Source organism: Myotis yumanensis, unplaced genomic scaffold (assembly GCF_028538775.1).
Source record: "Myotis yumanensis isolate MYYU_CA2020_CCGP unplaced genomic scaffold, mMyoYum1.0.hap1 SCAF_22, whole genome shotgun sequence".
NCBI classification, from domain to species: domain Eukaryota; kingdom Metazoa; phylum Chordata; class Mammalia; order Chiroptera; family Vespertilionidae; genus Myotis; species Myotis yumanensis.
In genome coordinates this window covers 5,740,651-5,753,821 of record NW_027223773.1, presented here as the reverse complement: position 1 = coordinate 5,753,821, position 13,171 = coordinate 5,740,651, and the positions used below count along the sequence as shown (strand labels likewise).

Sequence of the window (13,171 nt, the reverse complement as noted above, 5' to 3'; positions counted from 1 at the left end):
CCATATGTTAGCTAATGTGCTGAAATATAAACGCTCACAGAAGGTATCCGTGGTATAAACTGATGCAGCCTTTCTTGGTGATGCATTTGATAACCTATGCTAAAAATAACCATATACTCCAGTGCTTCTTATCCTAGGAATTTATTATAAAGAAATAATCACAGAAGTGTTCAGATTTAGCACAAGGAGCTTTATCTAGAACAGAATTATTTATAATTATACAAACAGCAAGAATCTGAATCCCAGCAATAGAAGAATGGATTAATCAATGATGCTGCAACAGTATCATGTTTCATTGGAGAGACGTGAAGGGAGTCTTAAAATAAAAAGCAGAAGCCCTAGCCAGTTTGGCTCAGTGGATGGAGCATCGGCCTGCGGACTGAAGGGTCCCAGGTTCGATTCTGGTCAAGGGCACATGCCCGGGTTGCAGGCTCGATCCCCAGTAGGGGGCGTGCAGGAGGCAGCCAATCAATGATTCTCTCCCATCATTGATATTTCTTCTCTCTCTCCTTCTCCCTTCCTCTCTGAAATTAATAAAATATATTACAAATAGATAAACAAATAGAATGAGAACCAAAGTCTCTAATTTTTTATTTAAATTCAATTTTTTAAATGTCCTATATTTAACATTTAAATAGTACATATTTATATTAAAGACCATAATGAAAGGCATCAACATTTAATGATGATTATTTGTGGGTGTTGAAATTATGGGTGATTGCTGTTTTCTTCTGTATACTTTTTGTACTTCTGTCTGTTTTACAAGAAAACTACATTTTTAACATAAAGAAAACAAACATGATTTAAAGCATTAGCTAAACGGAAGGATGAATAATCATTCATTCTTTGTGTTTCTCTGTGGAATGGAGGACTTAGACAGAAAAGTGGGTGGTGGGGTTAGGAGGGAGACGGTTACTGTCTGCCTACAGTACACGTGTTTGAGGTTTGTTTTGATACATTTCGTATTTGAAAGCATACAGGTTTCTGCTTTTCATGCTTCACTTTATTAGGACCCATTTATTACTTAGCTTGCAATGTGCACCCTATTAAAAACATATCTGAATGTTTTAAAGTCTTCATTTTGGAACAATCAGACTTACCAAAAAAAAAAAAAAATCGCCAGAGTAGAATAAAGAAAAGAGTGTGCAGATTTTGGCTTCAAATAAAGAAGGATCAATTCAGACAAATTGCGGGTACATTCTCTGCTCCTCTTTTCTTAGAAACGTAACTCCCGCTCCGGCCAGGTAAGGTAACTTCTTAAGATGCTGTAGATAAAACAAAGATGCTCCCCACTGAGAGAATTATTGATTGGCTGCCTTCTGCACGCCCCACACTGGGGACTGAGCCTGCAACCCAGGCATGTGCCCTGACCGGGGATCGAACCGTGACCTCCTGGTTCCTAGGTCGATGCTCAAACTAAACAGTGTTCCGAGTGAACCCTCAGTCATTCACCAGCTAAATTTTAAGTCTCTTGATAACTGTGGGGAAATACTCTTTCCTTTTTAAGGTGAAGATTCGAAGAACATTGCAACTGACAGAAGTTCTCAGCATTTAAAAGTTCCTGTCAAATTAAAGAAGGTGGAAAAGAGGTCAGTTGCCTGCATTCAACAGACGTGTTTTAGTACATACTACTTGCCAAACACTCGAATAGGCACAAAATTACGTGTCCATAAACCAATACTTTTATGACGCCAAAATTATAATACTTTTATAGCATCAACATTCACTTAAATTTATTTTTTTCCAGCTCAGATAGCATCTTGTATATCTAATACAAGGTCACCAGGTTTTTATGCGAAGGTATGTGGATGATACGAATACATTTGTCCAAGTTCTGTACCATATTTGAGGGAAAAATAAACTTGACATGCACATAATTGATGAATCTGCCCTTTATGGGGTGAGAAGTATTGAACCAGTTACTATGTGTTTTTGAGCCTGTATATTCTCGTTTTTAAAAAGTGGAATAATGCGATGTGCTAGATACATAGACTAGTGCCTTGGACATAGTAAGTGCTCAGTAAATCACAACTGTCGAAATGATTAACTCTGCAGTTCTTCTGCCGTTAGCAGGACAGGAAAGTACCTCTCGAGGCCTTCCTGCATCTCACTGGGAATCCCTGAGACATACACGTCACATTTGCTTTTAAATGATAGAACACCCTTCATACGGTTTTTATTCTTCCTGTCACCTCTGCCTTCACCTTCATTCATTTGTGTACATCTTGCTTACCAGCATTCTAGCCCAGACCTTCATGATTTCTCGCCTGTACTGTTGTCACAGATGATGAATAATTCGTTTCCCCAATTATTCCAGTCTATTCTTAACATGATAACCATATATCATCTCGAATTTGTATTAAAGAGCAAGTCGCCATAAAGGAACATTTATAAAATGTACGATAGAAGTAGCATGCACAAATACCCACATGCACACCGTTTTGTTACAGAAAAACACATATTAATTTATCTGTGAGGTCCCCTGTGTACCCAGATTTTATGGTACCCTGTCATGTGAGGTAACTGCTACTCTGGGTTTTGTGTTCTAATGTATTCCCTAACAATATATTTTTTAACTTGGCGTTTTTTTGAAACCTTAGCGGGATCACTTTCTAGGTTCTTCTGTGTCCTGCATTTTTTAAAATATATTTTTATTATTGATTTCAGAGAGGAAGGGGGAGAGAGAGAGAGAGAGAGAGAAACATCAGTGATGAGAGAGAATTATTGATCGGCTGCCTCCTGCACGCCCCACACTGGGGACTGAGCCTGCAACCCAGGCACGTGCCCTGACCGGGGATCGAACCGTGACCTCCTGGTTCCTAGGTCGACGCTCAACCACTGAGCCACACCGGCAGGGCTGTGTCCTGCATTTTTGTTCAATGTTATGTCCCTGTGACTACTCTAATTTCACTATTGACTGTAGTCCATTGTACAAATATGTCACAGTTTATCTGTTGTTTTCAATTTTTGTTATAACAAATACTACTGTGACTAATATGCTTATACGTGCCTCCTGATATTTATATGCAAGTGTTTGATTTTTTTAAAAAACATAAATGAGAATGTTCCTTTTCATAGTCAGCGACTTCCCGTTACACTCAAAATGAAGGGAAAATGCCTTGGTACAGCTTTAAGCGCTCCTTCCCCCCTCCCCAGCCTCCTCTCCTAATCTCGTCCACTAACTATATATGTACTTCAGTGACCCCGGTCTTCCTTTCATTTTTTGTTCCTCGTATTAGTCATGACTTTGACCTCCTAGTCTGGGTACCTATATTCCTTCTGCTCAAATGCTTTGCCCCCTACGTCTTGCCAAATCTCACTCATTCTTCTGATCTCAGTATAACGGCAGCTTCTTCAGGGAGGCCTTCCCTGATCCCCACAATCTAAATTCGTTATCTCTGCTAATGTTCTCTAACGGTACGCTTGACTGTTCACTCTTTACCCTGAACGTGGTTTACTGTTCATTTTCTTGTCCTGGAAACCAGGGGTCCTGTTTGCTTTGTGTAGAGTAACTTACATAGAGTCAGAATTCAAGAAATAGTTGCTGAGTAAACAATGACATACGACTGGAAATTTCTTTTGTTCCCTTTATTGGTTAAGATATGACAAATGTGTCCTTATCCCCCCAATGTCCCCTCATCCCCCCAATCCTGCCCTCACCCTCACCCCCTGTTGTCCACATCCATCGCTTATGCTTATATGCAAGCATACAAGTCCTCTGGTTGATCTCTCCCCCTCACCCCCACCCTCCCCTACCTTCCCTCTGAGTTTTGAGAAATTTCTAATAGATTTGTATGCATGCAATGTCCATGGATGATTGCCAGTAAATTTCAGTTCGGTGATAATATTTTCAGGATTTTTACAATTTAGAAATAATTGTATGGTAATGCGAAATCCTGAGCTGTTTTAAATGTCTTCAGGTCAGGCCCAAACCTCTCATGCCGTCCCATCCTAGGCCTCAGCCCTTTCACTAAGGAAGTTCAGGGTCCCAGAGACCAGGGTGACCTGGGTAGACCCAACTGGGAGGTGACTGTCCCGGACTCGAAGCACCTGGCTTCAGCCAGGTTGAACTAAGCCAACCCTGGGGCTCAGGTAGTAGTGAGGGTCTAGTCCAGTGGTTCTCAACCTTCCTAATGCCACGGCACTTGAATACAGTTCCTCATGTTGTGGTGACCCCCAATTCCATTGTTACAAATTGAACATAATTAAAGCATAGTGACTAATCACAAAAACAATATGTCATTATAGATGTGTTTTCCAATGGTCTTAGGCGACCCCTGTGAAAGGGTCGTTCGACCCCCAAAGGGATCGCGACCCACAGGTTGAGAACCGCTGGTCTAGTCACTTGTCACTCGCTAATATGAAGAATTACCAGATCCTCTTCCAAACTCTCAGCTCATACACTGACTTAAAATAAAAGTGAATCGTGTCTACTAATTAAGTAAAAGCTGACTACAACCCTCTTATACACATGGTGCCTTGAAAGGAGAAACAGTAGCCGTGTCTAATTGACATGACTTCCCAAAGGAAAATTACACACTAACTTTGAATTTTATCTCGAGAGCCGACGACCTCAAGAAATACAGAACAAAATTTTTAGGTCCGCACTTAACTATGGGAATTTTTAATAATGAAACCTGGCTGTGAAGTTTGAAATAAGTGACCGCGTGCCTCCTACAAGGGTTAACCGCCGCCCCTCTGCCTTGACCTCCTCCAGCGCTGAGAGTCTGTGGTTTCTGGAGAAATACCCCGACAAGCTAACGACAGTGATTGAAAAGCTCTTCGTGTTTGCGTTCACTTGGGCGTTCGGAGGAACTTTGAAACGTGAAGACGAACATGAAGACGACGAACTCATGTTTTCAAGTTTTGAACCTGCTTCTCTTGCGAAAGTAACCTATGACTTTGACCATCTTGTTCATGAATTGTTTGAAAGCCCAGAAGTAGGTGAGTTCTGGGAAGGAGAAGTCAAAGTTCTGCTTCCTTTACAGCGGTTCTCAACCTGTGGGTCGCCACCCCTTTGGGGGTCGAACAACCCTTTCACAGGGGTCGCCTAAGACCATCGGGAAACACATCTATAATGACATATTGTTTTTGTGATTACTCACTATGCTTTACTTACGTTCAATTTGTAACAATGGAATTGCGGGTCACCACAACATGAGGAACTGTATTAAAGGGTCGTGGCATGAGGAAGGTTGAGAACCACTGCTTTAGAAGAAACGTTTGAAATCCTTTAGGACTGGCCCTACCTTTTAAAGTGTGGACCTTCCAGGTAAACGAGGGTCAATAAGGACATTCCAACACCCTTTCTCCAGCGAAAGAGACTGGAGAAAACTAGATTCCTGGTTGATTCTTCTTGCGACAAGAAGCTATAACTCAGTGTAAGGCAGAACAAAGATAAAGATAAAGCCTTGAGCCCTGGCTGGTTTGGCTCAGTGGATAGAGCATCAGCCTGTGGAATGAAGGGTCCTGGGTTTGATTCCAGTCAAGGGTACATGCCTGGGTTTTGGGCTCGATCCCCAGTAAGGGGGTGTGCAGGAGGCAGCCGATCAGTGATTCTCTCTCATCACTGATGTTTCTATCTCTCCCTTTCCCTTCCTCTCTGAAGTCAATAAACAATATATTTTTTAAAAAATATAAAGCCTTGAACCTGAGCTTAGCCGGGGGAGCTCATCAGCTATATGGCTGGATCTATTTGTACGCATCACCATGTAGTAGGAACTTCAGTAGAAGAAGATTATTATTGTTTCATGTTTCTTTTTTGAAATCTGCTGGCTCAGATTTTCTAATATTTTTGGAATGATTTTTAGATTTCTTTAGTATTTGTATTTTTTGAAGCAGTTCTGGTAAGTGGAACCTACCCTTGTAGTTAGAAACAGTAAACCTCCCCAATTAGCTGTTAATTGGTTAAAGGGACTTTGGAACAGATAAGGTATCAAAAAAGAGACAAAATATTGAACATGAATATATTTGCTAAGTGAAGGGAGAGCTCGAAACATTACCAAATGCACAAATCCTACTAGTTTGTCTGATGTAGCAAAGTATCTGAAATCAATAAAAAAAATATATTTAAAAAATTTTTATAAATGATTCAGAGGAATATATCAAATGCCAACACTGTTCTCTTTGTATGGTGAGACCATGGCTAAATTCGTTTGCTTTGTTTGTTCTGTACTTTCCAGAATCTATTGACAGAATTAGTGACTTTTATAATAGTGAAGTAAATGTCATTTGCAAATGAGTATCAGAATTTTCTCATGTATAACCAACGCATTACTGGCATTTGATAATATCCAGCTCTAGTAATAAGCAAAACCTACGGGCAAGATTTCAAAGGATATCAGATCATGATTCCCCTTGCTTTCCGGATACAAAAAAAAGAGACCAAAAGTCAACAAAACTTTGTTTTTATATAATTAAAGATTAGAAGAAAAAAATAGGCTTATTCTACATATTTGGCTCTATACCCTGGTGAATATTTCTTATTTCTGGCTCAACAGCCAAATCTTTCAAATAGAGATCAGGTCATGCGAGAAACATTCCATATAAGTGAACCTCGTTGTTACTTGGATTTATTCATGTTTTTCACTTATTCTTTTCAAATGTAGGCATGACCCTCCCAACTGGCGAGTCGTCTGTCTTTGGGTATTTTGTGGACTTACAGCAGTGCGAGTTCATTAGATGGTCAGAACTGCTTCCCAACGTCCAGACACTAATTCAGAGAGGTAAGTCATTACCGGGACTGTGCTCTGATTTCTCTAAAATATTAGGAATACTTCATATGTAAAAGTACGGTAGTTATGTCAGCAACTTGGAGGCCTGATGGATTCCAAGTTTGTGCAGGAACCAATAAGTAATGAATAATACAAGAATAGATTGTGTTTCGTGTACTCACAGTTGTACACCTACATTTGCTCCACCCTATATGTTTACAAAACGTGTCTTTTATTAAAAAACATCTTTGGCCCTAACTGGCTCAGTGGATAGAGCATCAGCCTGTGGACTGAAGGGTCCCAGGTTCGATCCCGGTCGAGGGCATGTACCTTGGTTGCGGGCACCTCCCCAGTAGCGAGTGTGCAGGAGGCAGCTGATCGATGTTTCTCTCTCATCAGTGTTTCTAACTCTCTATCCCTCTCCCTTCCTCTCTGTAAAAAAAAAAAAAAAAAGTCAATAAATTATATATTTTTTTAAAAAACATGTTTGGTTTCGGAGAAAGTTGGAATGCATTTGATTAAGGTGGTTGTACATTGTAAAACTGTAGTTCATGGAAAGTCTTACTAGTGGAAATATTATTTTACGTAGCTGGGATCAGTGAAAGGAGAAAAGGGGAGAGGGCCTCTTCTAAAACAGGAAAAACATATGTACATACTGCAGTTAATTGTAAAGGAAACTTTAAATTAGAACAGAATAATCATAGTGTGACCGACATCCATATATGCTATATTGTTTTTGTTCTCAACCTTATACAAACGTAAGAAAAAAAAATACATAGAAAGTTGTAGTATTTTGAGAGCTTGGTTGAAGGTTGAGGCAGGAATTTAATGATGAAGCTTCATGTCGATTTCTTGCAAATACAAGGAATTCAGTATGCAAATATAAGGAATTCATTATGCAAATACAAGGAATTCATTATGCAAATACAAGGAATTCAATATGCAAATTGCATCGATTTGCCTTGAGATTAGGTTTCACTCATCAAAGAATTTCATAGTGTGGTTATAAGAATTTTTACAGAAAACAACCAGAGCTATCAAGTCATAAACCATCCAGAAAGTTCTAACTCCAAATTCATTTCAGTTGGAAATAGCAGGGTTCTATTATACAATATTTGTCCCAGTAAGTATTAGTGGTTGATCATATTTATTTAAAACCTATGAATTGCCCTAACCGGTTTGGCTCAGTGGATAGAGAGTCAGCCTTTGGACTGAATGGTCCCAGGTTCAATTCCGGTCAAGGGCATGTACCTTGGTTGTAGGCACATCCCCAGTGGGGGGTGTGCAGGAGGCAGCTGATCGATGTTTCTCTCTCATCGATGTTTCTAACTCTCTATCCCTCTCCTTCTCTGTAAAAAAATCAATAAAATATATTTTAAAAAAATAAAACCTATGGATTGTTTATCACATGTTAGTGCTAACATTGATTGGGTCATTTTGATCTTAGTTTTTACTATTACATAGAAAAAACATAACTGGGTATCGATGCACATAACGTGGTATTTTAGGGTACCACTCCTATAGGAAAGTGTTGGTCTTTTCTAGAGTGTGGGAAATAGTTGACTAGGATATAGGGATGACTAGGATATATAACCGTGCAGTGCATACCTTCACATACTGTTGAACTGTGTACCAGGTAAACGTTTTAGCTATTCAGTTTTTAATTTAAAAAAGAGTGAATAAAAGTTGAGGAAGTGAGGTTCTGTTATATTTATCCCTTTTGAGAGTTGTGGCTGTGTAATGGGGGAAAGAATTTGATGGTATTAGGGAGCCTTGGGAATAAGGAAGATTGGTTTAGGTTTTTTGGGGGGGAAGGGGGTCTGTTTTAATTCATATAAAATTGCCTATATTCACCTGGTTTTTACTAGCACATGTGTGTTTGTCCAATGGAAAATTCCAATACAATGAAAAGCAGATAGTGGCAGGGGAGAAGGATCTATCATAATAAAAGCGTATTATGCTAATTAGACCAGACGTCCTTCCGGATGACCTTCCGGACGAAGCTGTGGCTGCGAGGGAAGCCTGGGTCCCGGGTGCCAGAGGGAAGTTGGTGCCAGCAGCCCGGGAAAGGAAGGCCTATTCTTGCACGAATTTCGTGCATCGGGCCTCTAGTTATCAAAGAAGTGAAGTACTTTTTCTGTTGTTGGTTTTTTGCTGGCTTGTTCTTCATTTATCTTTATTGTTGAAAGTATTACAGATGTCCCGTTTGTCACCCCCTCACCCCAGGCCTTCACTAAAGTACCTTTAGAAAGGATGGCAGGAGAGCAGATTAGTAGGCGGGGTGGCAGGAGGGTCTGTCTGCACCTGGTGGGCTTAGCAGGCGTGCGGGGAGCTCACCCGAGCAGAGTCTGAATGAAAGGCACAACCTCTGAGATCAGCAGGGACCCTTCAGCCCTTGCCACAGCTCTGCCTCACGTGTATATGTTTCAATGGCTCTGTAACGTACCCGCTTTTCCAGGAAGTATTTAGCTCCTAAAAGATGAAGTTAACATTTATTGACAGACTAGAGGCCCGATGCACGAAAATCCCTGCAGGAGTAGGCCTTCCTTCGCCCAGCTGCCGGCACCGGCTTCCCTCCAGGACCCGGGCTGCTTCCCTCCTCCGGCCGCCAGCAGGCACCTGGGACCTGGGCTGGCTTCCCTCGGGCCGACTTCATCAGGAAGGACGTCCGGAAGACATCTGGTCTAATTAGCATATTGCCCTTTTATTATTATAGATGATCTGAAACTTTCTTTTTTAAATGTTACCTTAGGAACCTCAATCCTAGCGGATCCGCAAGGCCCCGGGGAAAGCATCCTGAAGATCACGGAATACGGGGAGACCGTGAACCACACCGCCACCCGGGACACCACCTGCCTGTCCTTCCTCATCACCCTCCTTCTGAAGAGCTTCTGCCCTGTCCTTCTCACAGGTTCGAAGAAATAGCAGCAGCAGCAGAAGTTCAGAGTCAGGAAGAGGCTTAGCGATTATTGTCCACCCGTTTTATAAGTCGGGGGGGCGGGGGGACGCCCTAAAAAGCTTTAGCTATTCCCACCGACAGTGTCCGAATCACACCTCCCCACTTTTGCCAAGTCTCTCTCACTTTCCCATCACCTTCCTGACAAGTCCCAGGAGAACTGTGGCTGAGTGCCTGTGGGCTGAGGTCCTTCAAGGGCCACTGGCGGTCGTAGGGTTGGCTGGTTCCATTAAATCTGCACACATACCTGCACGCGAAGAAACATGAAAAATAAATTGCCCGATTTCCAAAAACGTTGCACACGTACATCCTCAAGCCAGCGCTCAAATTTCAAAGGACCGACTAGTGCAGCTCCTGCTCTGGTTTAATGTTTACTTCAACCCATTCAGCCACCGTTTCCAACTCTCCCAAGTTCTGTTGTCTTTGACCAGAGGCAACAAAATCACCTTCCCAGTTCTGTCCTCAAAGGACTCGGGCAACAGGGGTGTGGAAGCTCAGATAACCGTCCGTGGCCTCCAGGGTGGATTAAGGAAATGGCTTTACTCTTTGGTGAATTGTACTAAGGTCATGGCTTCCCCAAGGAGGGGTTTATTCCAATTCTCCCCCAGGTTGTGTTGTAAAAACATTCAGGGAAATTAATTGCCTGTAGTAGTCATGCAAAAATATTTGTGACAAGTGCAAATGCATATTAGAGAAAAACAATGGTTAATTCCTGTTATACTCTTTCATAAGAGATATAAATTAAATTCTTGGAGAGGTTTTCATAGGAACTGCTTGGTTCATCCATCCTCCACCATAATTTTATTTTTTAAAGGGAAGAGCAAAAACATACTTTTCATGCAATTTTCAAATCAAAGAAAATGTTATTAGTTTATTTAATATGTTAGCATCTGTTCGTTTTCTTGCATGTAAATCTAACCTAATGTATCCTTTTCTCCCCCCCCCCGCCCCCACCCCCCGCCCTCCGTTAGGAGACTTTGGTATTGGGAAAACCAGCGCCATTAAACAGATGCTTGCCAAGTTGGAGGGCTCAGGAGGATTCGATGTGAAATATGAGTCAATTTTAGGAGAAGTCCTACTATATAACGAAATTAAAAAGTTAAGGTAGTGTATTCATTAAACTCCACGTTTGATTTGTCTGGCAGAAAAAAAAGTTTGCTTTAATATCTAACTATGCCTTGTTTTAAAAAGCAAATGTGTTATGTAAAAATGCAGAAATATTCAAAAAAAGGAGTTAAGGAAAGCTTCACTTTTCCATAGTATTAACTAAATTAATTCCTTTAAGTGAGAAATTCTGACATTTATTTTTAATATAACTAAACTTAAAATTGTAGTTCTTTGACCTAACAAAGCAAAGCTATAAAGTATTTTCCTTCTTAGAAAAATGTACCTAAATATACAAATACAGTGTCGCATATACTTGGTTTTGTTTGCACTAGAAATATATTTCCTTCTCATCAAATATATAAATACTAGAGGCCCGATGCACGAAATTCGTGCAAGACTAGGCTGCCAAGGTAAATGAGCTCATCTGGAACCTTACAATGTCTTCCCCCGCTAGCCTGCGGCAGAACATCAGCGCCTTGCTTTCCGAGTCTTATAGGACAGGAGCTGGAAGTCAAGGTAAGTGTTTACGGGAGCTTCAAACCCTTCCTCCCTCGGTGACACACAAGTCGTTCTGTGCTGTCGGGGATCTCAGAATGAAAAGTTCAAATGACCGTTTAAGATAAAATGTCCCCCAAAATGTCCACTACCCTCCCAGCTGTCCTACCCCCTCCAGCTGTTCTGTTCCACTCAAGAGCCGGGATGCTTGTCTCAGGGAGTGTGGTGTGTGCTCACCAGGAGGATGGGTGCTCTGGCTCGGCAGTGGGACTCAGACTCCGTCTGGACGGAACCAAGGCAGCACCTGCCCGTTCTACTCTGGAGTGCCGGGTAGACACGGCCGTAGGACGGTCATGGTTCAGGAGTTCTCCCATCAGACTGTCTGACAGAAACACGCCTGGACCTTCAGGAACCTCGTCCTGAAAATCCTGACTGTGCCGTCCGGCAGCAGCAACGCCACTTGTGAAGAGGAGAGGGTGGGGTGGCCCAGACTCGCTGTGGAAAGGGGGAGGGAGCCTGGCCACTGATCCCGCCACAGGTGTCGTTTGACTTCGGGTTTTATTTGTTGTGGTTGTTCTTAAAATAGGCTTTTATTGATTTCAGAGAGAGGAAGGGGGAGAGAGAGACACATCAGTAATGAGAGAGAATCAATGGTCGCTTACCTCCTGCACGCCCCACACTGGGGACTGAACCCGCAACCCGGGCATGTGCCCTGACCGGGGATCGAACCCTGACCTCCTGGTTCCTAGGCCGATGCTCAACCCCTGAGCCACGCCAGCCGGGCAGGGGTTGTATTTTTCTTTTGCTTTTGCTGCAGCCCCATCTCCATAGCCCTTCCGAGAACGAGTTCTGATTCTGATGCATTTGGTGGGTACCGCAAGTGCTGCTTTCGGCTCTGGCACGTGTAGTTTCATTTGTAAAAGTGTATATTGCAAATCGAACCCATTTGAAGGCATTAAAAGTTACATGTGTCTGTTGTGCACCAACAAAGAGAGGCTTCCCTGAGCATCCGGACCTTCACCTCGGGCTGTGGTTGGAAAGGGACAGTTTCCCACGGAAAAGTAAGGAAATGTTTGGAAAACACCTCCAGGTCAGCGTGTCCTCTCTCGCTGATCTGTCCGCAGAGCGGTTTCTTTAAACTGCCAACAGAATAGTAAAATGATGCGATTTTTGTAATTTTTTTTTTTTTAACGCCTTAGGATTAAGAAGCGCATTTTGAAAACGGTTCTAAATTTGCTTTCCGTTCTGTGTTTGGCATCGTAGATAAGATTCCTAAGAAGCCGGGGAAAGCTGAAGACAGCTCCTTTAAAGATCATCACAAAGGAGTTATAACCTCGACCATCAACTTTGGCATCAAGATGACGGCTGCCAAGGCCAAGGAGATGATCCTGAAGAAGCTGAGGAGGATAAATAAGGACACTCTCGGGGCCCCAAGGAACAGCAGGGTAAAGCACCCCCCAGTGAGCTGCTGCTTCCGCTGGCACTTCTCCCGGGATTGGTCTAATCCAGGGGTCCTCAGACTTTTTAAACAGGGGGCCGGTTCACTGTCCCTCAGACATTCCACACATGCGCACTGCGGGCCCGGGACGAGTCGGCTGCTAAGCAGGACAGGCAGCGGCGGCAAAAACACCCGGCGGGCCGGATGAATGTTTTCGGCGGGCCGTAATTTGAGGACCCCTGTATCCATACTAATAAACAGCACACGGGTAACATACACTTCTGACCATTACTGTAAAAACGCTTTTAAGACGGAAATTTGGGCCCCAGCCGGCTTGGCTCAGTGGATAGCGCGTCGGCCTGCGGACTGAAGGGTCCCGGGTTTGATTCCAGTCAAGGGCACGTGTCCGGGTTGCGAGCTCGATCCCCAGTAGGGGGCGTGCAGGAGGCAGCCGGTCCATGA

The 13,171-nt window shown here is 42.7% G+C and overlaps 1 protein-coding gene across 1 annotated transcript in view; it reads left to right on the top strand.

Moving 5' to 3' along the window:
• The window catches only part of DNAH14 (dynein axonemal heavy chain 14), a 142,861-nt gene that overhangs the window by 66,962 nt on the left and 62,728 nt on the right, over positions 1-13,171 (top strand). Inside the window, exons 41-47 of the mRNA XM_070401461.1 lie at positions 1,508-1,589; positions 4,718-4,944; positions 6,609-6,725; positions 9,466-9,624; positions 10,641-10,776; positions 11,231-11,292; positions 12,535-12,716. Coding sequence (XP_070257562.1) covers positions 1,508-1,589; positions 4,718-4,944; positions 6,609-6,725; positions 9,466-9,624; positions 10,641-10,776; positions 11,231-11,292; positions 12,535-12,716 — 965 coding nt within the window. The remainder of the gene's footprint in view (positions 1-1,507; positions 1,590-4,717; positions 4,945-6,608; positions 6,726-9,465; positions 9,625-10,640; positions 10,777-11,230; positions 11,293-12,534; positions 12,717-13,171) is intronic.